The sequence below is a fragment of the Canis lupus genome, chromosome 30 (genome assembly GCF_011100685.1).
Source record: "Canis lupus familiaris isolate Mischka breed German Shepherd chromosome 30, alternate assembly UU_Cfam_GSD_1.0, whole genome shotgun sequence".
Taxonomy (NCBI): Eukaryota; Metazoa; Chordata; class Mammalia; order Carnivora; family Canidae; genus Canis; species Canis lupus.
Window position 1 is genome coordinate 20,324,763 of NC_049251.1, and position 26,353 is coordinate 20,351,115.

General features: G+C 36.4%; 1 protein-coding gene across 1 annotated transcript in view; it reads left to right on the plus strand.

Annotated features, from left to right (window-relative positions):
• UNC13C (unc-13 homolog C) overlaps positions 1-26,353 on the plus strand; it is a 542,478-nt gene that overhangs the window by 474,234 nt on the left and 41,891 nt on the right. Inside the window, 1 exon segment of the mRNA XM_038580464.1 lies at positions 7,969-8,116. Within this exon segment, the coding sequence (XP_038436392.1) occupies positions 7,969-8,116 (148 nt within the window).

The following is a 26,353-nucleotide window of genomic DNA, read 5'->3' on the forward strand; positions in this document are numbered from 1 at the left end:
GGGAAAGCTTCCTGGAGAGGAGAGTTTTGGGGTTTAGAGGCTGACATGGGGGAAAGCATGGAAGAAAGTCATTTTAAGGCCATAGAGAAAAGTCCTGAGTGAAATGCGAGAAGGGGTGGGTCAGTCTGAAAACTTCAAGTAGTGTACTGCAGGAGGAACAGATCATGACTGGTTGAGTATTGTAAGGAACAAAAGAGAAACATTGTGTTGGAGCCAAAATGCTGACACTTACTTACACTGAGGTCAAAGGGAGAGAGAGAGAATAGCATATCTTTATCTGATATGTGTAAAAAGAGGACTTCAGTTGTGGTAGAAAATAATTTATAAAAATTTTATCAAATAATTCCTTTAAAAAAAAGTAGTAAACCTTAGTTGTTAAAGGCAAATTATATCTAAGTTTGCAAAGTGAATTGTCTGCATGGATTTTTCCAAAAATATGATAAAGATATTGGAAGGAAAAAAAATGTGATGATGGGAAATTGCTACCAAAATAGTACATGAAACCAAGAAGAAAATTCTTCCTGCAAACTTGTAAAGAAACATTAGCATGTTCCCATCAGTCAGTAAAAATAGATTGCAAAAGTTCTTCAAATATATGACAAATTTAAAGAATTAGAGGAATTTAGAATTTTTATTGGGATTATAAAAAGAATGGCTTGCTAAGCATGCAGACAATATTTATCCTGATTTTTAATTTGGCAGTACTATTTTTTTTCTCACAAATCACAACCAGGTCTGAAGTGCTTTAATTTTTGTAGTTTTATGAAGAATATAATAAACAGAACAAAATCTCTGGTTGTTCTTCAAGATAAAGAAAATGATACTTATACATAGATCTTTCAGCCTCCATTCAGATGTAATAATAGCTTCCCTCACCATCCACCCTTACGTTACTAAATCTGGTGTATCACTATATTAGGGTGTAAGCCTCTGCAAATATCAGAATATATATTTAAATTCAGATGTAAACAAAATATTTGGAACCACATGGGGAATTATACCACTGGCAATGATTACAGTATCAGGATAGTAAGTGATTAAGAGAGAAAGAAACTAGAATGTGTAAATCACTGTCCACTCCTATGGGAATAATAGGGCTTAAGGAATTAACGTCTGAAAATTAAATGTAAAACAATTAAAGCAGCTCCTGTCATACAGAAAGCTCTTAATAAATGTAATTATCAAATCACCTGAAAACTAGTTTATTTTTGAATGAGCTTCTTTCTACTCTTAAACCCACGATCCCACATATTCTAGTGCAGTCAGGTTTTCCCCCAACTCCTTCCCTAATCTCTTGATTCTCTCTCAGTGAAGCTAATGATTAAATCTGACTCTGCTCCAAGCAATAGTCAAAGTCCTTATGGCTTTGCCCTCTGGCCTTCTGGTTTTCTGTGCTCAGCATTCTTTCTCTATAAGGACACAAATGCCATAGGATTCTTGACTGCTCCTTGAGACTCTCCTCTGGGAAGCAGTGCTGTTTTGTTTTTGTTTTTCCAAGGAGTTTCTAGTGCAGATTAAAATATGAAAAAGACACATTAAAATTAAATAATTATATATGTTAACTTACAAAAAAAAACAGTGTAAGATATGTAACGGGCTACAGATGCCAATTAAGGGGCACAAATAAAAAGTGGTAAAGATTCAGAAGAGGGAACAATCAGTGTGAGTTTGAGGAATCAGGAAAAGCTAGAAGAATGTTCTTGAAGGACAGATGGGAATTCACAGGATGGATAGGAAAGACAATAGTTTTTCTTGAAGGAAGATTCAGTACTTGAACATAATCAAGGGAAAAGAACTTAAGAACTTCATGGAAAGGCACAAGACCAGAGGGCTGGGAGTCAATGATGAAACTATTCCCTGATGGTCTGGGTTTAACTGGAGGTTTGGACAATGAAGCCATGTAAAATGAAGCTTCAGAAAGTGTTTGAATTGAAAATATGGAGATCCTTTTGCAACCTCAGTGTATTCTATAACAGAAGAACCATTGATGATTTTGTAAATATGTGGCATACTAAAACTGCCATGTTAGCCATGGAAATCTTACAGAAATGTGCAAAATGTATGGAATAGTTCAAGATTTAGTCACAGAGATCAGTTACAGTAGTTCAATGCATAGTATGATGAGGGCTATCATTAGGATGGTAGCTTTAGGAATAGAAGGAAAGCTGGATATTAATGACACAAGAAGGGGAGCCTCACTGGAATTAGCAACCCAAAGTGGGGCACGGGTGAGGTGACTCTGAGTTTTCAACCGAGAGGTTGGAAAAGCATGGTTTCACTGAGAAAAACAGCAACTCAAGCAGGAGGGCTGTTTTTCACTGCCACAATGAAGTTAGATATGGTGGCAGGAGCATAGAAATAAATAGCTAGTAAATTGCTGGAGACAAGGACTGTGCTTAGGAAACAAAGCAGGGCTCAAGTCTGGGCGGTTATTCTGCCAATTAAGCATATCTTCTCACAAGGAGAATCCCACAGTTCACAAAGCTCTTCCAGATTGAATAATTCATCTCATGATTACAATACCAGAGTCAGGCAGGGTGGATGTTTCTGCTCCTGTTCTGCAAATGAATGGATCTATACTCTCTGAAGTTTCATAATCTATGCACAGATCACATTGCATAGAGGAAAGAGAATGAATAAAGTAAAAAGGAGAGAGTTGAAGGGGGGCAAAAGATTCCAAAATATCATAATTCGAAACATAAGCCAACCACTCCCTTTTCCTGCTCATATAGAAGGACATCATCTACAATGTTGTTGGCCTATAGTCTACTTAATGATGGCCAGTTATGGGACCTTACTATCTCACAAGTAGCAGCTTCAATTTTTAAGATGTACTTATTATTGGAAAAGTTGTCTATCTTTATATCAAACTAGTATCTGTTTCCCTGGTACTTTTAGTTCTGCATTGGTCCTTCTGTCCTTTGAAAATATAATTCTACTTCCTTTTCCACATGATAGCCTTTCATACATTGAAGAAAGCTATCATGCCTCCCCAATTTATCCATGGCCTTTTATTGAATGACATGCCTTCTAGACCTTACAAAATCCTAGCCCTCTACCTTTGGATGCCCTTTACTTTTTCATATTACTTATAAACGACGAAGCCTAGGATTAAATTTGTAATGACCATAATATTTCGCCTATGTTCTAATTGTCAGAGAATGTTGTTGCTCTATCACACTCTTCATCTTGATCTGTCTACGTATATTGATACATGATCAGAATTCAGTATCTTTGGTAGCTGCCCAGTCATGTTATTAAATCATGTTAAATCTGAGAATAAAATGAAGCTTTATGGATTTTAAATTTTTTACTGATATTAAGCCAGTAACACATTCTGTACTTTGCAGTAAACTTTTTATCATAAATATAGGTCTTTTCCCTTTTTTTTTTTTTTTGTCATCCCATCCTGTAAATGTGGACCTGTGATTTCAGGCTGCCCAGATCTTTTCTGAAGCCACATTCTGGCATTCAAAGTAATAACATCAAGCTTTGGCTCAACTCTACATTTTAAAAACATGATTTCTGCCTTTGTCCAAGACATGGTGAACATATCAGCCTGGACAGGGCTCAAGGTAGAGAGAATAACATCCAGTTCACCTCCTTATCCTTCACGGCTGTGAACCGCCAATTTGTCTGCAGTTCTCATAAAAACCCCTTTCTTGAAAGAAAATGGCTAGTCCTAACTTATTTTGCTAATTGCTGTCTGCTAATTTGTATTAATCTAAGTAAACATCAGAATAAATTAAACTGGAGCTTCTCTGCTATCAGCAGCGGAACAACATGAAACTGATTCTCAATTTGTTGTTGTTGTTGTTGTTGTTGTTTAGAACCAATGGGGAAAAACACTTTTTATATTCATGAGGGAATCTAGAAGGCTATAAAATCCCTATATACAAATTCTTCTCTAGCGTATAATCCCCCTGACTGAATGCTTACTATAATCAAGAGAAATCAACTAGGCTATACTGAGCTGTGGATAGTGGGGTTTGTTTAATAGCTAAGACATTCTCTCCTACACACTAGCTTCCTGTTTATATCCTTCAAACCTAAGCCTCAGCAAAATACAAATTCTACTCTTGTGTTTCTTTTAGGGTCTCTTGTAGAGTCAAAACTGAATGTGAAATCTCCGAATGCCAAGATCTATGCAGTAATTGCAGCCCCCTTTCTTATTATCTGTGCCAGTGAAATAAATAGACCCATGTTCCAAGAGTGGTCACCCAGGTTCTGAACACTGTGTGAAAAGGGTTCCATTAAATAACATTTTCATCAAGTTTGCATTTGCATGCATAGAAGTTTCCTCTGCTCTGTTATAGGCCTGTGTTATTTATCTGTGCTTAGTGAATGGAAGCTAGTTCTTTCTTAGGATCTTGCAACTTATTTTCTCTCTGAAAATTGCTAACTTCTGTCCAGGGTTTGTCTTGCAATGTCTCCTAGTATACAATGCACTCAAAAGACAAAAAGCATCGTTTCCTTACACATCTTCTGTTCACTTATGATCCTGCTAGAGCCTTTAGAAGAATGACTCATAATAACCGATGGCTACAAAGGAGAAAGTCAAGTCAGTTCAGTATCATAAACAAAAACTCCTCTAGGGGGCCTTTAGGCTTTTCCCAGGAACAAACTCATTCATTGTTTATTTTTTCACCTCATGTTAGTTCTCCATGTCCCAGAGGCCTACAAAATAATACTCTTGAGAGTAAAAACATGTCCGTCTATACAATTATGAGGGTTCAAGAATAAATACACCATCTAGGCCTTCAGAGCCTGATTCTAATTCTCTTCTTCCATGAAGCCTTCTAGAGCCTTAGAAATATCTCCATTCTTAATCAAGTCTAGTCACCTTATTCCCTCCTAGGGTTTCCTAAATCATATCTCATGGAACACTTCAGTCCCCTGAGTGTAATAGATGTCATATGTGATAGGTGTCCTGAAGCCAAATAATTTTATCTTTTAAGCCAAATAATTTTTTTAAAAAGTATGTTAATGAAAGGTGAAGCTGACTTCTTTCCCAGTCAGTGGGTCCCAGTGCCTTTCACATGTTAATGAACCTTGTGAATCTTTAGAGGTACAAAGTCATCTCAACTTCTCCAGACCCTCTACTTCCTAGAGGCAATTTCTAGTTCCCAGACTCCATAAGTTTAGTGATGAGAACAGAGTTACGTAGCAAACAGTGTATTTTAAACTATACCAAGGCACTGTATTATGAGAACTACGACTTCAATTCTTCTTGAGTTGAGACTCCCACAGTTTCCCGTGGTTACATAAATGGGGCTGTCCTCTTTCTCTTGTACCACAGATGATCTAGCGGCTGATGAATTTAAAAATGGCAGTGCTAAAAAACGGATAAACGCCAAAGATGACACCTTGTTGGAAGCCTTTACTGACTCCTTTCCCACTAGAAATGTTTGCCGCCCCCATTATCTGTATTTTCAAACTGTTTTTCTGATACCTGCAACATTATTGGAATCATTCATTGACATTTTGGTTACATATCCTACTAGATTATAATTCTTTGAGAACAACCTCTGCACCTCTTTGGCTTCATGTCTTTGGCATTCAGCACAAGGTCTGGTTTACAATGCAGATTTAATAAATATTTGTTAAGGGACAGGGGCAGAGTTAACAGGCAGGAAGGCAGACCCCACCACTGATGCTGTTAGTGTAAGCCCATAGTTCTATCCTCACAAACTGCCCAGTAAAATCTGTGCCCATCCACGTGGATGTGGTCACCATGGTGCTTTATATACACCATTAAAGAACAGTTTTTAAAACAGAGTCGAATTGTGACATTCACGCAGTTATAAAACTTGTCAAAAATGTTATTTAACTCATCAATGAATGAGGATACCATGAAGGTATTACAACTAGCTTATAGGAGAACTCCAAGAACCACAGAGAAGGATAAGCAATAGGAAAACTGAAATCAACTTACAAATAGAAGCAAAAAGAATCTACCCACAAAAAGATAATGAGTTGCATCCCACCAAAAATAGTTTGCATTTCTGTGGACAAGAGTCATTTACATGATTATCCACTTTCTATCATTTATAGTTTTAAAATAGCTCAAAGACAATTTAAAACAAAGATAACCCAGGCAGACACACTAGACATAACACCTACTCATGTTTTTTGTCCCTTTCAAAATCTGTTGCAGTTTTTCCTAACAACTCTCCATAGTCCTGAAAGATAGCAAAACGTTTTTCTTGTATTTCTTTTTATCATAATCTTCTAGCACTTTTGCTCAGGTTTGACAAGAATGAGGCTTGTCTGAAAATGTTGAGAAGCAAAATGTGTTCCCACACATGCCCAGGGATCGTGCCTATTTCTGATTCAGTTTACCCCCCTGCTACACTATACAATGAGGGTGAGTTATTTCATCTTATGGCTCCTTGGTTCATTACATAAACAGACCTCTAGGGAGCCCTCTTCCTTCCCTCGTAGGGGTGAACTTTTCTCTCTCAGTACATCCATTTCATATGCTTCATAGTTTCACCTTAAATATCTTATCATGTTTCCTGAAGTCAGGAGCTATCACATTTTTGGATCCATCAAGGCACCTGAAACAATTCTGGACTCACCATCGTAAATAACTACTTTCTGCATATGAAAGTATTTTAACATTTTTTTGGAAGATCAAGGTATAGGGACAATTTTAAGTATTATATCTCATCATCTCTTAAAAAGGAACAGACTTTTGCCATTTTTCTATGCCTCCTTATCATAAACAGATTGCTTTCGGCACAGCATGTGTTCAAAATGTACCTAGCTGGAATCAGTTAAGGCACTTTTAAGGGTGTTTCTTCAGATTCTATCCCCATTGCCTACTTTCTCTGGCTTATGCCCTGAATCTTCTCTACTTCACACTCTGAAAGTGCATCAGCTACCTAGAAATGCCCAGAATATTTTTCTGCATCTCCCCTTGAATTAGGGAGAAAACTGAAATATTTATGAGTTTTCAATTCATTGAATTGTTTTACCTCAAAACTTTTAATGAGTGTGATAAAGAGATGACACATAGCCAGTCAGGAGAGTGCATCAGAATCATTAGTTGAGCTTTCTCAAAATATGTCATTCTGTGAGAATCCTAGACCACAGGTTGCAGTGAGCGTATAGTTTAGTACTGTCAGTACCAGGAGAGAGGGAGAACCATTTGTCTAACCTTAAAAGTACACTGTAAATATGTGATCATCTATAAATAATTGGGAAAAAGTATCTTTTGTTCTGTTACCTATTTGTATATATTTTGCCTTCCAAGTGATGTCTGTACATAATACAGCATGAAAAATGCTAACAACCCTCAATGACTGTATTTATTACTAAAGAGCATGTATCTTCCTTAGTAGCTTAGCTATAGATATTGTAATATTTTGATTGCATTTATCAGATACAAGGTTCATGGGATGTTGCATTTTCAAAGACCACTCTGCATCCTTGGTTTGGGCTATATCTGCACTATTGTGTGTTTAAAGTGGGGAACATGGAACAGTGGGCACCTGGCCTAGTATCTGGACAATACGTGACCAGGTACTACCTTCCTTGTGAAATTTTGACAGCCCTGGATATATATATATATATTTTTTTATGTTCTGGAAACAAGCCAATAACCAATTGTTGACAATTGTTACCTAAACCTGTCATTCTGTAAGCCTTCCGACCCCTGCATCTTCGTGATCCCATATGCTTATGAGAGGAAAAAACTTAAGCTTTAGGGAGCTGGGGTCTGTGATGTAAAGCATCAATTCAGAGATAGTGGAGGGACCTGAATTATAGGTTTATGACTTAGTAATAGGAAACTGTAGGACTATCCCTTTTCACTATTTCACATTGATCATATTGTATTATCCCATTTAAGCATCACTATTACAGCAATAAAATCCTTCCTTCAGTACTTCTTTATGAATCCTTCTGCTTACATTATTATTATTATTATTATTATTATTATTATTATTTTATTTTTTTTTTTAGCAATACTTTCATGCCGGAGGAAATGGCCTGAAAAAGAATTTCTTGGAGAAAAGCCCAGATCTTCAGTCTCTGAGATATGCTCTTGGTCTTTATACCCAAACTACTGATGCCTTGATAAAGAAATTCATAGACACTCAGACCTCACAGAGTAAGTAACACATTGGATGTGAGAATAGAGTAAGCTTCACACAACTAAAATTTGATGTAAGATTATTAAAAATATTATTAATAATTTTTACAAAAAATTAAGTCATAAATAAGAATTGATTATGAGCAATAGAAAATTATCAAAGTGTTTAGCCCTCATGAATTACAATTTTATAAATAACTTCAATAACATTAAGATATGCTTAATACTCAAGCTGTATAGAGTGGTTGACTCTTGGTGATTCTAACTTCAAAAACCTAGTCTTGAATGTCCACAGTTGTGATAGTCTCTCTTCAATTCAGTAGATGGATGTAGTGTTTGCTGCTCTTGGTAATTTCCAAAGTATGATGATAATTCCCCAAATCTTGACTTTAAATATAAAATCTCCTGCTTTGGTATTTCCAGAAGGGAAATCTCATTTTACATGAAAGAAATTATAACTTTTACTTTGAAATGGACCAAAAGACAAGCATTTTATTGGAAACTCTGATCTGTTCCATGTGGCAAACTTCCCATCTCATATGCTTTTAGGATATTACTGGTAAGCAGCCTGTCTTTCAAGTTGCTTTGTGATTTATCATATTTTGGTAATTATATGCATTTAAGATCCAGCATTTCTGAAAGATTATTGAAAATGTCAGTATGAGTCACAAAGAGCCAAATGCAAGCTCAAACTCTAGAACATAATAAATTGTGCCACAGAAATAATAAAAATGAATATGAGAATACTGTCTTCATTCATGAGGAATCCTCAGAAAAGAAAGCATACAGATTTTTTTTGTTCCTGGGATACAAATGCTCCAGACTTGTCTGTGTTTCTTCATGGATATTTGAACTTTTCTAACTACATCAAAGGTAGGTGCTTTGCCTTAATACCAAGGTATGTACTAGGTAGGTCCTTCACCTGTCTTTAACACTGTGGTCTCTGAGAGTTCCCAAGTAAATGCTACAAATATTCCTTTCAATGTGCTGTGCTAACCCAGGTTACATCTTGGGATAATTCGAGAAAGGAAAAAAAGAGTTGAGCTCATGAGGGGTTGTCAAGAGATACAGAAATATTCAAAACATTACTTACTTGAATCCATCATCCCTCAAGATGTTCCAGACTTTAAAATATGAATATAATTCAAATACATCATATAGAGTTGCAGTTCTATTCCCAGAAATTTGAGTGTATGAAACCTTTGGTTTACTTTTATAGGTATACATGAATGTGTGTATACATACTCATATGCACACAGCCCATCTTCTAGCATAGATGTCACAGCGCACAAAATATGTATGTTATCAATCTTGGTGTGAGCATAAATGGGAAAACAGTTGGTATTTACTAAAGTAGAGGATTTGCCTTCCCCATGACCTAGCAATTCAACTCCTAGGTGCAAATCCAAAAGAAACGTGTGTGCATGTGTACCAGAAGACACATATAACAAAAGTCACAGGAAAAAAAAATTGTCCATTAACAGCTGAACAGTAAAATAAATTGTGGCATATTCATATAATGAAATCCTATTTACCTATAAACCTACACAGCTACAGTTACACACAACATGGATGAATCAGAACAAACAAAATGTTCAATAAAAGCAACCAGATACTACAGAATATATATTGAATGATTAAATTTGTAAAAATTCCAAAAGCTAAACTGTAGTGTTTAGGGATACACAGTAAAACACCACCACACAGCAAGGAAAGGATTTCTGTGAAGTAAAGAGAGCAGCTCTCTCTGGGGAGTAGGAACTAAGGACTTCTGAGGGGCTGGCAGTTGGCTGTATCTTGACCTGGTGGTGGTTACCCAGATGTTCTCTATATGATATCTGACCAACATTTCACTTTTTATGTGCTTAAAAACTGTTACAGGAATAAAAGGGTTTTTTAAAAAAATTACATCAAAATCAAAAACAAAATTGTATATCTTAATTCAACTTTATCTTTTTTAAAAAAGATTTATTTATTTATTCCTGAGAGACACAGAGAGAAGCTGAGACATAAACAAAGGGAGAAGTAGGCTCCCCTCAGGAGCCCATGGTGAGACTTGATCCCGGATCCCAGGATCATGCCCTGAGCTGAAGACAGATGTTCAACTGCTGAGCCACCCAGTCATCCCTTAATTCAATTTTGTCTTAAATAGATTTTATAAGTATAGTATAATCTACTGTGTCTTGCTCACTTCTTTCCTTCCTATCTCTTTTTTCCTTTTATCCTTTCTCTCCCATTTTCACCTTCATTTCCTTCTTCTTTGTCTTGGAATAAATTTAGATGTCATCTTTCTCTAGTAATAAAAAAGAAGAAAAAACTGCTAGAGATTGAGTCCCATTAGAAATTTATGAACCACAGAGTTCAAATGAGAACTATCAATTTGGAAAAACACTGTCTTCTCTTTCTATTCCAAAGATTGGAAAATAAGCCGATCCAAAATGGATATAGAACTATTAAGTCCTCAAGTGAAACTGATAGTTCATTTTATAAGAATAGCATGTTTATTATTCTAGCAATGAACTACAGTAGTGAAGCACCAGCTTATTCTGTATTCACTTTATAAATATTTCCTGAATATCACCTCTGAATGAAGTTTCATGCATTGAAGCATATATTCAAAACTGAACATGATGTTATATATACCAGTTGCTCTAACATGGCAATTTTCCAGCAGGGTAGTTTGGCTCCCTAAGGACATTTGACAATATCTGGAGAGTTTTGGTTGTCTTGCTGGTATCTAGTGAGTGGAGGCCAGGGAAGTTGCTAAATATGGTGCACAGAAAAGCTTTCTACAACAAAAATTCATCTATCTCACAATGGCAGTAATATTGAGGCTGAAAAGTGAGAAATATTGTAATGTAGGTCATGTCAGAAGGGGGAAGAAGGAGCACCTGGGTGACCCAGTGGTTAAGTGTCTGCGTTTGACTCGGGTAATGATCCCAGGGTCCTGGGATTGAGCCCCACATTAGGCTCTCTGCTTAGCAGGGAGCCTGCTTCTCCTTCCCCCTCTGCCTGCTATTCCCTCAGTTTGTGCGCGCTCTCTCTCTCTCTCTTTCTCTCTCTCTCTCTGTCAAACAAATGAAATATTTTAAAAAATAAGAGGGAAAAATTTTAACATGAGAAGACAGGAAAGGCAGAAAGGCCAGTGAGTAAACTGAGTCATGAGGTGGTAGAAAGAGGAAGGTATTCTGGATATAAAAACTGTCCAGCAAAATATCTACCTGTGCTGTTAATTTAAAAATCCCACTATGTTGGGATGCCCAGGTGGCTCAGTGGTTTAGTGCCTGCCTTCAGCCCAGGGCCTGATCCTGGAGTCCTGGGATCCAGTCCCACGTCGGGGTCCCTTAATGGAGCGTGCTTCTCCCTCTGCCTGTCTCTGCCTCTCTTTCTCTCTCTCTGTGGTCTCTCAGGAATAAATAAAATCTTTAAAAAAATTTTTAAATAAAAAAATAAAAATGTCAAGAACACCCATGGTTCATTTTTATTAGTAAAAAAAAATATTTTGCTTTTATTTATTTTTTTTAATTTTTTATTTATTTATGATAGTCACACACACAGAGAGAGAGAGAGGCAGAGACACAGGCAGAGGGAGAAGCAGGCTCCATGCACCGGGAGCCTGACATGGGATTCGATCCCGGGTCTCCAGGATCGCGCCCTGGGCCAAAGGCAGGCGCCAAACCGCTGGGCCACCCAGGGATTCCCAATATTTTGCTTTTAAAACAAAATTCATATCACTACCAATTTTTGATCAATATATATAGTTGAAAATGCCTTAGATTTCTCTGTACCATTAACATATACAGAAATATTGTAATAGGTTTGTGTAATAATCAGAACAGAACAGAATTTCTAATAATATTAGAAACTATTTTAATATTTGTAATAGTACCTATTCTTCCTCTTACAGTTGATACAGTGGTTTAGATTGGGTAGTTAGCTTAAAAAATTCTATTTTTGCTGCTGTTGTTTTTTAGGGATATATTACTTACAGTTTTAGAAGCTGGTACAAAATTCTCTCCTTGCATCTTGATTACAGTAGTAAGAAAAACTTTTCTAAGAACTATTTCATTATATCAAGGGCTCTTTGAATATTTCATGCAGTACCAGACAGTGAAAAATGTATAAAAGTTTAACATATTAAGCAGAATTTTTTTCAATGGATAATACAATTTGGAATGAGGCACAGCATGATTAATTGCTGAGCTACTCTGTGTCATATTCTGTTTCCTTATCTAAGCTTTTATAAGAGCTTGAGAAACCTGAATCTCAAAAACTTTACAGACAAAAGGATATTTATGTCTAAGTTACAACTGGCTCATAAAGAAAAAATTAAATCTAATGACTATGTGAATTAAAATATATGAAATATTTTATTCTATGATCTGTCCTATTAACATTTTATAAGCAACATGTTTGAGACCCTGCTTATTTAAAAAGTCAGATCCTTTTGATCATTTTAATGACCTGCTTCCTGCAAAAGTAGAGTATAATGTATTTAAATCTGAAATGGAAATCAGATCGCTACTGATTCACATTTGGAATCTGTGAATATGCTTCAATATATACATTATGTATAAGGCATTAATTATCTCTAATTAGGTTTTACAGACTATGGAAGTTATGTCCATAAGTAGAAAAGAAACTCTTCTGAAATGGCTCATTGTAGAAAGGATCTTATCAGAAATGTAGAACTTAACATTAATAATATTTACTTCACAAAATAAGTGGTTTCAGAATAAAGAAATGACTTACTGGGGGCAGCCTGGGTGGCTTAGCAGTTTAGTGCCACCTTTGGCCCAGGGCCTGATCCTGGGGACCCAGGATCGAGTCCCATGTCGGGCTCCCTGCATGGAGCCTGCCTCTCCCTCTGCCTGCCTCTCTCTCTCTCTCTCTCTCTCTCTCTCTCTGTCTCTCGTGAATAAATAAAATCTTTAACAACAAGAAAAAAGAAAAAAAAAAAAAAGAAATGACTTACTGGATGTCACCTGTGGGTGAAAACACCAAGAGATAGCCTCAGCTTACATGGGGAAGTAACATTAAAATCCACTTGGCCATCTTCAATTTAATACTGCTTGGAAAGCACAGTCAGAGATGGTTTCTCATTTTAGCTGACAAGCCTTTCAGAGGTAGCCAGAGATCTGGAATCCCATCTAAAAGATTTATGCAACTGTTTTATCCCAGAGACAGTGGAATTCAACTAGCTAGTGCTGCCTTCCAAGAGGAGATGTTAGCATGTTTTAGTAGTGCAGGGGAAAAAATGAGAATGTATGACACTTGGCTCTTCAGATGTTATAGTTGGTCTGATAACATTCAAAGCTGGATGAGGCTCTTCAGCCCAGCTGTACACAAATAACTTTAATAGGAATGGTGATGTGATATGGTTCTGAGTATGCTGAATCCTTTCCCAAAGTAGAAATGGCAAATGTCAGGTAAGGTCACTATAATGCTGAGCAATATTATGTAGCCAGTAAGTTGTCTACCACTATATAGTTATTTCCAAGAATTCTCTGAAGCCAGTAACATTTAAGAAATAGGGTCACAAGTAAGGACACATGGGTGGCTCAGTGGTTGAGCATCTGCCTTCAGCTCAGGGTGTGATCCTGGGGTCCTGGGATCTAGTCCCACATTAGGCTCCCTATGGGGAGACTGCTTCTCCCTCTGCCTATGTCTCTGCCTCTCTCTGTGTCTCTCATGAATAAATAAATAAAATCTTCAAAAGAAAAAGAAATGGAGTCACAAGTAGATTAAAAAACTTGAAGTCCTGTAGATAAGAGGCAGAAATGATGCGCTTCCCACTATCTCATACTTAATCAGAAAAGAAATCAGAATATATATTACTTTCTAGAGTCCATGCTTTCTTCTCTCTAGTTTTAAATAACTGAGTTTACTTCAGGCTTCTTCCTTTTAATTTAAGTATGACTAAATCTCCCTTCTCTACAGGAAATAATATTTTTTTCATATCCACAACCAACTGTTGCCAAACTTCTAACTTCTTCCTTTGCTTGCCAGTTTGTCCTCATTCTGGTTGCAATTACCGGGCATGCTCAATGTCCAGAACCCCTTTTATTTTTTTTATTTTATTTTTTTAAAATATTTATTTATTTATTCATAGAGACATAGCGAGAGCGAGAGAGAGGCAGAGACACAGGCAGAGGGAGAAGCAGGCCCCATGCAGGGAACCCCATGCTGGACTCGATCCCGGGTCTTCAGGATCATACCCCGGGCTGCAGGCGGCGCTAAACCACAGTGCCACCAGGGCTGCCCCAGAACCCCTTTTAAATATTAATTGGAAGTAATTACATTGGAAAAATTCAAGTTGAATATAAGAAAATGCATACAGCTTTCAGAAATCCCTTTCCAATATAGCCTGATTTCATTCCTCTAGAATTTACTGTGTCTGGGTGTAGGATATTGTGGCTTTGAATTAACTTCCCTATTCTAATCTTCAATGCCCTTGTTCCCCATCCATAAGAAATATCATTTTTAACACTCCCTAGCACACTGAGTCATATCATGATTGCTAGTTTATATTTCTATCCCAGTGTAAGCTGTAGGAGGACAGAGACCTTGCTTACTCATCCTTAAAAATCTATGTGCTTAAACAATGCTAGATACAAAATAGATGCTCAGTGAATTTCAGAACATTGAATGGTAGAAAATTAAATGCAGGAAATTAAAAAATATGTAATATGATATAGTCCTCATATACAAACCTTTCAACAAACTTTTACTAAAAGAATGTTCACAGCCCTGTGCTAGACATTGCAGAGTACCCAAAGTTTGTGTGCAGGTATGTGTGTCCCCACTTAGGAAAAAAGCTTACAGTTTTATGGCTGATACTGTTCAATAGTTTTCATACAAAGTAAAAGGTACTAAGTGTCCCTAGAGATATACAAAGTGAGGTGTAAAGTTAGATGGAGAGAATAGAATTACTAATTTTCATTAAAGTATTGAAATCATGTTTTATTTAATCCATTTCATAAAACTCAAAAGCAACCAGGAAAAAAATATCAAAATATGACTGCTTTTAGTTTAGGCCAGTAACAGATTCACATATGCTTTCATATATTGATTCATTTTTAGGAGGATTTACATCTCACCCTTTGTGCTAGATGCTCAATGAACTGCAATGAGAGGCTGAGCTAAATGTTTTCCATTTGCCCCTCCAAATATACCCTATTCTTCCCAGAAGGCTGGGTTCTACAGGTTACAGCTATGAACTTTCTTACTCCTTGTTTCCCATTGGGTCAGCCAATAGGGAGCTCCTCTAAAGCTCCATAGGAGAAAGAGTTAAGCCAAATATTCATTCTCCAGGCTCCCTTTGGGCATGGTCTGTTCAGGCTGTGTTCTTTCAAAGTAACTTTCCTTAGAGAATTCTGTTCTAGATCCCAGTAGCTACTTCTGTCCCTCATATTTTATGGACTATTGGTGTTAAAAGCTCCACTACTCTTGTCTTCTCTAAATTCCCACCTAAACCTTCATAAACACTTTCTTAAACTATCCAAAATTACTGTTTGCTATTGATGCTTTGGCTGATACAAAGGCAAAATTTCATGGCTTTGCTAGGTTTTTCTTTTATGGTGACTCTCCTTTGGGTCATCAAAGATTAATACATTAAAATAATTCTCTTTAGAGACAAAATATCACATTTCGATGACTGAGCTGTCTAGAATGAAAAAAAAATAGCATATTAGTTTTTCATCCCCAGGAATATTTCCATTACACTCTGGCCAGGGCATCAGAGTCCCAGATCTCTATTTCTCAAAATGCAATTTATCTTGCCCAGCATCTCAACTTTTCTGGAAACCTGATGTCAAATTGAGACAAGTGGGAGTCATTGGTAAAATAATTTGCAAAATTAGAGAGCTCTCACAGTTCAGAATAAGCAGGTATTTGTTGTAAGTCTTGCAATGGGGAAATTGTTATTCTTAGTGCACTAATAATTTATGTATTTGTACATCAGAACAGATGAACTTTCATTGTTTCTTCGTTTGTTTTTTTTTAACATGAATAGTTGAAAGATATTGTCCTCATAATACTCATATAAAATCAACAACTGTGTTTGTGTGGTCCATCTTTTCATTTCTGTTAGGTGAGAACCAGATCTCATTCCAAGGCCATGAAGAATATCAGTAGTATTAGAACCTTGTTTTCTAACATTAAGTGTTCTCTGTTACTTGCCTTTCAAAGGCCTATATTTTTTAAAATGAATCTGGTAGTAATGTATATTTTTCTAAAATTAAACAAAATTAACCTTTTTTTTGTTTTGCTATGTGAAGCAAAACACTTGACATTTGGCATTACATTCAAAAATTTAAATAATAAGTACTCACACTTGGAGTTTACTACAGATTTTAGGCATCTTCAAATACCTTTTTCTCACTTGTGTCTCAGAACAATGCTGCAAAGCCAAACAGAGATCTTCAAATTATTGGTCTGATATTCCACAGTGCCTCTGGGTATTCTTTTGAGACATTCATTTTGCCCAAGAGCAATAGATGATGCCACTGAGATGATTTGAGCAAGGGGGCAATGTGAAAAGTACAATGTTTTTCTGACATCTCAGAAAAAAGACTAAAGGGAGATAAGAAGGAAGCAGACAGACAATTTGGAAGCTGGGCTGAACAGTGATGGAGAGACACAAGTAGATTCACAATGTAGTTCAGCAGTACAATGGGCATGGGCTAGTGAAAGAAACCTTGTTAAATTAGTAAAGATTTAGGATAATAAATTTCTTTTTTAAGATTCCAAAATAAAGCAGCATTTACTTCTGTGTGGTAAAATTATGGTGGACTTTTTTCCTACCTGCTTATAATTCTCTGCACTTTTAAATTGTCCAAAAATGTCCCAGTATTTCTTTTTGAATCATATGAAGAACTACTAAAACTCAACACCAAAAACTAATAATCCTATTAAAAAATAGAAGACATGAATAGACATTTTCCTAAAGAAGACATACAGATGGCTAACAGACACATGAAAAGATGCTCAACATCACTCATCATCAGGGAAATGCAAATCAAACTGCAATAAGATACCACCTCACACCTGTCAGAATGGCTAAAATCAACGTAAGAACCAACAGGTGTTGTCAAGGATGTGGATAAAGGGGAACCCTCTTGCACCCATTGGTGGGAATGCAAATGATGTAGCCACTCTGAAAAACAGTATGGAGTTTCCTCAAAAAAATTAAAAATAGAACTACCCTTTGATCTAGCACTCACACTACTAGGTATTTACCCAAAGAAAGCAAAAAGTACTAATTCAGAGGGATACATGCACTCCAGTGTTTATAGCTGTGTTATCTACAGTAGCCAAATTATGGCAACAGTCAAGTGCCCATCAACTGATGAACATATAGAAGATGTGGTATATACTATATATATATATATATATATATATATATATATATATATATACACACACACAATATATATATACATACATACACACACACACACACACACACACACACACACACACACAATGGAATGTTAGGCACCAAAAAGAATTAGATCTTTCCATTTGCAATCACATGGATGGAGCTAGAGAGGATTATGCTATAGGAAATGTCAGTCAGAGAAAGACAATTATCATATGATTTCATTCATAAGTGGAATTTAAGAGACCAAACAAAGGGAAGAAATAGGCAAACCACAAAACAGACGTTTAACTCTAGAGAATAAGCTGATGTTTACCCTAGGGGTGGTGGGTGCAGGGATGAGTAAAATAGGTGATGAGGATTAAGGAGTGCACTTGTGATGAGGTCCAGGTGTTGTATGGAAGTGTTAAATCACCATATTGTACACCTGAAACTAATATTACACTGTGTTAACTGGAATTTAAATAAAAACTTAAAAGAAATATGAAGAACTATGTAAAGTAAATTAGTTTAATTGAATTCCAAAGCATAATTAACCCAAGGTGGTAGATTTTGAAGTCTATCAGGGCCTTGGATTGAAATCTGTGTGCTAAAATAAACAGCCCATTTAAACTTCCTCCTCAGGTTTCAAAAGATCTCAAAATAGCTCTGGGGATAGGATAATTAGAGTGGGAACTACACACACACACACACACACACATACACACACAAGCACCTTACATTTACATACATATAAATGTTATATGTGTATATGCAATTGAATAATTTATAAAACTTATTTAATGAAGAAATTTATCAGAGTAATTGTGTAATGCATTGATTAAAATCAAGCAAATGCTAAGCCAATGATAAAACAGGTATTTTTTTCCTTTTTTTAATAAAACGGGTATTTTCAAAATAATCTAACACTTTATTATAGGTAACTATGATATTTTTCAATGTATTTTGTTATTGCTATTATTTTTGTTTAAGGTCTGATTGGAAAGTAAAACAGAAGTTAGAATTAGTTGGGAAGTTTATGGAAATGCTGACAAACTAAGATGTCAGAAAAACATTTTACAAATCACCGAGTCAAAAAAACAAAATGCAATACAATATCTCTGTACCAAGCCATAACGTCTGTTTTTTATTTACTGATAACAGGTTTTGTGACCAATGGGATCAGTGGCATTAATAGAAAAACCACAGACTATTGCCTCACAAGCTCCATATGCCCTTTATAACTAACTTCTGAGAAAAGATGTGGGATATTATCTTCTTCAGTTACCCCTTGGTACTAGAAATTAAGCCTGTTATTAAGTATTTGGTTTAGCTTAGAAAAAGAAATATGAACTGTGTTATATGGCATGGAAATAGTGACTAAATTCTAAAGGTTGGAGGTCAAGCTTGTATGAACCTCTGGCATATAGTGCTCTCATTCATGGAGAAAAGCGGACAAAGAACTGAGAGGTTGATTAAGACAGGAGTAACCATGCAGTCACAGCCCAAGCATCTCCTTTGCCTCTGCTTGGCTACATGACCTTAGGATCAATCACTTAATCTAAGTCTGTTTTCCCATCTGGAAAATGGCTAGCATAGTAATTCCTAAGTCCATTGGGTTGCTGGGAGGATCACAGATGGAAATACATATGAAACAGTGCACAGCAAACTCTCAACGAATGTCAATTCTTACTGCATCATCATCATTATTAGATGTTCTGTCTAGAAAGTACTGCTTTCTTCTCCAGACATGAACAAGAACTCTTTAAATGCAGCAATGTAAAGAAACCAATAAACACATTTCCCTGTGAACTGCAGCTTTGCATTACCAAGAGGCTCACAGAGGGTTAGAGAAAACCTATGACACAGACACCTGAAGGAAACACACCTGCAGTTCCTATGAACTTCTCCATATATGCCATGATTGCCGAATAATAATACATCTCACTCTTGCCATGGCAAAGCACTATGCTGGGTGTGAGACATGGGAAAAAGTATCTATCCTGAGGAAAGCTTACAGTGAAGCTATAACAACTACATAAAGGGAAAAATAATCATACAAGTTAGTTTATGCTAAATATCCGGTAGATCTAAAGGCAAAGTACTAGGGGCTTTTAGAGGAGGGAGAAATTACTGTGGGCAGGAGAGCTGAGAGGCTTCAGAGAAGAAGCATGGCCCAAAATATAAGTATTTTTTTCTATAAGTATGGGCTTTTAAGGATGTCTAAATTTTGAGTATAGGAAGGAGAGGAAAGCATGTCAGCAAGGCACGCAAGCCAGGTTGGCAAGGAGACCCATCAGGAGGACTGCAGAAATGCTTCTCGAAGTATAGTTCCTGAAGCAGCAGCATCAGGATCTCCTGCTGTGTCCGTAAGCTCAGACCAGTGTAACAGAATACCATGGACTAGGTGGCATAAACAACAGCAATTTATTTTCATACAGTTCTGGAGGCTGAAGGCATTGACTGATTCAGTTTCTGGTGACAGCCTTCTTACCTGCCTTACAAATGTCTGCCATCTCATGGTGTCCTCCCCTGGTAGAGAGGAAGTCTCTGGTGCCTGTTCTTAAAAGGACATGTCCAAAAAAACAAACAAACAAACAAAAAAGGACATGTCGTATCAGGTCAGGACCCCACTCATTTGACTTTAATTACTTCCTCAGAGGCCCTGTCTCCAAACAGAGTCACACTGGAAATTAGGGCTTCAATAAATGAAAATTGAGAGGGAGAGGCATAAGCAGTTTATCCATTATACTTGAGAACTTATTCATAATGCAAAATTTTAGGCCTCATCCCAAGACCTACTGAGTTAGAAACTCCAGGAGTAGGATCCAAAAATCTGTGTTTTAACCAGCCCTCTAGGTGACATTAAGAACTACCAGAGTAGGGATCCCTGGGTGGCGCAGCGGTTTAGCTCCTGCCTTTGGCCCAGGGCGCGATCCTGGAGACCCGGGATCGAATCCCACATCGGGCTCCCGGTGCATGGAGCCTGCTTCTCCCTCTGCCTGTGTCTCTGCCTCTCTTTCTCTCTCTCTCTCTGTATGACTATCATAAATAAATAAAAAATTAAAAAAAAAAAAAGAACTACCAGAGTAAAGAGTCTGTAGGGAGGAGTAAATGAAGGAGAGATGAAAGAAGTTGGCTGTGATCAGAACTTGGAGAGCTTTGAATGTCAGGCCCAGGAGTGTGGAGATTGATCTGCAGGCAATGGGAGGTACAAAAGGAGTGGAAGTCAAACAGGTTAATTTAAAATGCTCCTGCTATGCTAATTTTGCATAGGAAGGAAGGAAGGAAGGAAGGAAGGAAGGAAGGAAGGAAGGAAGGAAGGAAGGAAGGAAGGAAGGAAGGAAGTCTTTAGAAAAACAGTTTTGCATTTTAAATACTTACAATCTAAATATAGCAATAGCAGAAATAGATGAAGGATGAATATGAGAAGTATCGTGAAGGAAGAATCTGTAGGTTATTATAAGATAAAGCAAGCAAAGGACAAAGAGTGGTAAACTTAGGTAATGCAGATCTGAGCCACCTACCAGTGACCAAAATGTGGAAGTGTAGATGGATAGCTATTTTGAGACATATGATAAATGCATTTGTATTTATTTCTATAAGTATTTTTTTCTATAAGTATTTTTTTCTATAAGTATTAATAATAGAACATAAGGTGGCTATATTCACTGGGAATATGGAAAATATCTTCCATGGGAAGATGGAAAATATGAAGAGATCAGTCAGTTCTGAAACTACATTCAGGAGGTAATTATTGAATCTAGGAAAGTGGGTGCAAGCTCTGAGAAAAGACATGCAGTAAAGGAGAATGAGCAAAGTCACAATATAAGCCACCATTCAAAAGAAAGGAATGTCCTGGAAATACAGGGTGAATACCAGAGCAGGGTAAATATCAATACCATTTAAACACGGTCTACTAAATCCCCAAAAGGTCTCTGAGTCTGAGCACTTCCAAAGGGATATATTTGTACCTTATTGTGAGTCCTCTGGGTAAACATTATGTTCGTGAATGGGGCCAACTAGAAAAATGTGAATTATGTCTGTCACCACTTTTAGCCTGACCCATTGTTAAATAGATAATGGCCATCAGCACCATCTGAAGTACCTAAGATGGTAGCTATTTATATGTAATTAAGAAACATGTCCCTTCATGAAAGATCTTCATGCTAAAAACTGTAAGACACTAATAAAAGAAATTGAAGATGACACACATAAATGGAAGGATATCTCATGTTCATGGATTGGAAGAATCGATATTGTTAAAATGCCAATACTACCAAAAGCCATCTTAAAATTCAATGCAATCTCTATCAAGATACCAGTAGCATTTTTATAAAGTAGAAAAAACAGTCCTAAAATTTATATGGAACCCCAAGAGACTCTGAATAGTCAAAGAAATCCTGGGCAAGAACAAAACAGAAGGCTTTGCACTCCCTGATTTCAAGCTTATACTATAAAACTATACTAACTGAAACAGTGCTGGCATAGAAACAGACATATAGACCAATGCAACAGAATCAAGAGCCCAGAAATGAATCCAAGTGTACAATGCCAATTAATGTTTGACAAGAAAGCCAAAAAAAATCAATGGAGAAAAGACAGTCTCTTCAATAAATGAGGCTAGGATAATTGGATATTCACCTGTAAAAAAATGAAAGTGGAGCCCCTTCTTACACAACTCAAAAATTAATTCAAAATCTATTTAAGACTTAACTGTAAAACCTGAAACCATGAAACACTTAGAAGAAAACATAGGAATAAAACTTGATGTGGACATTGAAAATAATTATGATACCTAAAGCACAAGCAACAAAATAAAAATAAGTGGGACTACATCAAATTAGCTTCTGTACAGCAAAAGAAACCATCAATGAAATGAAATGACAACTTATGGAATGGGCAAAAAGTATTTGCAAACCATGTATCTGATAAGAGGTTAATATCCAAAATATATAAAGAACTCACACAAACAGCAAAATAAAACAAAAATAAATAAAAACTAGACAAAGGACTTGAACAAACATATTTCCAAAGACAATAAGGCCAACAGATACATGAAAAAGATGCTCGACATCGTTAGGGAAAGGCAAATTCAAGTACAATGAATACTAGAATGGCCATCATCAAGAAGACAAAAGGTAACAAATGTTGGTGTAGATGTGGAGAAAAGAGAACCTTTGTGTACTCTTTGTGGGAATGTAAAGTGCTACAGCCACTATGGAAAACAGGAGGATACTCAAAAAATTAAAAATAGAAAAACCATGTGATCCAGCGATCTCACTTCTGGGAATATATCCAAAGAAAACAAAAGTTGAAGTTGAAAAGATATATATACACCCCCAGGTTCATAGCAGCATTATTAACAATAGGCAAGCCATGGAAACAACCTAAGTGTCTATCCATGGATGAATGGGTAAAGAATTTATGAACGCAATGGAATGTTATTCAGCCATAAAAAAGATGAGGAAATACTCAGATTTGCAACAACATGGATAGATCTTGAAGGCATTATGCTGTGTCAAAGAAGTCAGGGAAAGACAAATACTGTATGATCTACTTATATGGGGAATTTAGGATGAACCAAAACTCATGGAAAAAGAGATCAGACTTGTGGTTATCAGAGGCTGGTAGGGTCAAAGGCACAAATTTCCAGTTATAAGTACTAGGGATGTAAAGCACATGATGACTATAGCTAACACTGCTGTAGAATATTTAAGAAAGGTGTTAAGAGAGTAGATCCTAAGAGTTCTCATCACAAAAAAAATGTGTTGTTTTTTTTTTTTTTCATTTTTTTCTACTTCACATTGTATCTATCTGAGGTTATGGCTGTTAGCTAAACCTATTGCAGTATCTTTTCACAATATATATAAATCAAGCCATCATGCTGTACACCTTAAACTTACAGTGTTCTATGTTAAGTATCTCTCAATAAAAGGAAGGGGAGAAATGTGTCACCTCATTTAGGGTTTCTATAACCACAAACTTGTAGTTCCTAAACTTTAATGCATATCAGAATCACCTGTGGAGGGAAGCCCAACTAGATCAGCATTTTAGCTCTGCCTTCAGCCCAGGGCGTGACCCTGGAGACGCAGGATTGAGTCCCACATCGGGCTCCCTGCGTGGAGCCTGCTTCTTCCTCTGCCTAGGTCTCTGCCTCTCTCTTTGTCTCTCTCTCTCTTTCTCTTTGTGTTTTCATGAATAAATAAATTTTTAAAAATCTAAAAAAAAAAAAAAAAATCACCTGTGGACTCCATTGAGCATAGCTGATTCATTAGGGCTGGGGTGTATGGAGTCAGAATTTACATTTATGGCAAATTCCTGGGAGTTACCAGTGCTGCTGGTCCAGGAACCCCACTTGGTGAACCACAATTAAGCCATACACAGGGATACTCCCTATAATGAGAGCTACCTATAGCTAATTCATGGTGTTGACTATAAACTATAATTGCAGGCATTGTGTGTGTGTGTGTGGGGGGGGGGTAATGTATTTCTAGGCTGAAACCTCTAGATAAAATGAATACTTGAGAAGCATTCGATCAGAGTACAAAGTCAATAAAAATGTTCTCTTCCAAATGAGAGTATGTTTTTACAGCCTTCTAGGAAGATCTTCATGTAGGCTGCACCAAAACCAAACAAAACTGAAAGCTAAAATGAAGGAAGCCCTTTATGAAACAAAAACAAATCCACTTTCACACTTGCCAAAGTTAATGTTTGGGTCTATGTATTTTCCTCAGGTTTTTCCCTGGATTTTAGCTTCCGGTTAAAAGGACATTTGCCTTTTTAACATACAAAAGACCTAAATATTCGATTCCTGCCTGCTATTCCAAACAAAGGGAGTATCTTTTATTACTTTTGGTTTAGTTTTTGTTCACAAATAATGTTATGTAAGTGATTTAAAGACAGTTTCTGTGGGAAGGCTTAGCTGTTTACATGTATGTTTACAATGTAAAATTTTATGATTTTGAACACATTAGATTCATTTTAGCTCTAAACTGCATTGCTGTTTTGTAGTTTGCAGTTATGCCTCGTTTCATTTTATTTTCCACTTGAAGTCATTTCATTCCCTTGGTTTACAAACACCTTAAAATCTCTTTAACTGAAAAGGCAAGGTAACTTAATAGAGCATCCCCCTCAGTAATAACAACCCCCAAGGTAGAACCAAATTAAACAGAGCAAAACTATAAGTAACATGTCCTACATCATTAAAAAAAGGAAAGAAAGTGCTGTTGTGGAAAGGCAGCAAAGACACTGTCAAGAAATTCAAGAGAAGGGAAGAATAGTGAAATGCCCAGGGAATGGAAAAGGAAGTCATTTTTTCTTTTCTTTTGGAGTAAGACAATTTGGAAATTAGCAGGTGAGTGTTACAGCTATTTAAATGGTAAGGTTAGTGAATTCTAGGCAAACATGGTCTAAATGTCTGTCCATTATATAAAGCACACCCATGTATTCCACTTGATCTTGATCTATAGGAGGAACATGAGATTATGCCCATTTTCAGATGGAAAGAGGCTTCAGGATAACATTGGTGACTTACAAGAGTTACATCAATAAGGTTGCAACTGGGCTCAAATCTAAATTCTTCCAAATACAAACACAGGACATTTTCCACTAACCAATACTCAGAGAAGGCTAATTTTCCAAACACTTTGAGTGATTCTATGGACATGTGAATTGGAATAAAACCAATTTTGGTCTACAGTCATTATTCTTTGTCATCAGCCTGCCACTGGTTATCTGGTATGAGTAGCAGAATTAAGATATAATAAAGTCTAATAGAACCTCTTATTCTTTGTGTGGATATGATAGTAACAGAGATAGGAAACTAAGGATGTTAATTCAACAGATGTTTATATCTTTCTTCGTATTTGCCCTGGCATTGGGGAATGTTTGAGAAATATAGCTGAAAACAGCATTTTCTCCCGATCTTTGGAAAGAGAGGAACTGCAAAAGTGGATGTGTAAAAGTAGAAATATATATATATATATAAGTTAGAGATAAAACTAGGTTGTACAGACTATTCAAGACATCAATCAGTACTAATTTACCAGCACCCAGTCATTCATTCCTTAATTCACTTATTTGTTCACTCAAAACTTTGTCATTCATAGATTCATTTTACACACTAGCATGGCTAGAAGTTACCCAGATAATGTGTTTCCTTCCAGAAATCATTTACTACCATTATAGGTTTTATAAGACTACTGATTGGGACTCAAACTTATATTTCAATTTCAGACTGTTGTGTCATGTGGATTTGACATAAATATCTATGAAGTGACGTGGCAGGTTGTCAGATGGCAGATGTCTCCTACCCGATACAATTCAAAATCCCATGAAACATTTATAGAGCCTGATGCTTCCTTCAGGCTCAGAGTCTGCTATGGGAAACAGAATTCTACATCCCTTCCTAATTCTTAAAAAAATAAATAAATAAATAAAACCACCACACAAGTAATACAACTTACTCAAAATGGTATAAAAGGCAATCTAGACAGAGTATGGATTTACAATATTTTTAAAGATTATGTAGTTTTACAACTTACACATTTAAGTAGTAATTGACAACTAAAGAGTTTGGCATTATTCCTCAAGGCCTCTATACCACCCCTTTTCTCAATCTATAGGCACTGATATTAGGGTAAGGTTCACCCTTAGAAGTAATAATACCTGGACCCTGCCCTCAGACAACCAAGCTTGGAAGGAGGGTATGTAAAGGCAAGATGATACTAAGCCTCCTCCATAAAGTTTCCCATTTCCTACTTCTCTACCTGCACAACACCTGTATATGCAATTGAAGACATCTTTTTACTTTAGTCAGGTAAAAGAATAGACAACTTCATGTAAAATATTAATATATTTAATAATAAAATCTTAAAAGGAGAGTCCAATTG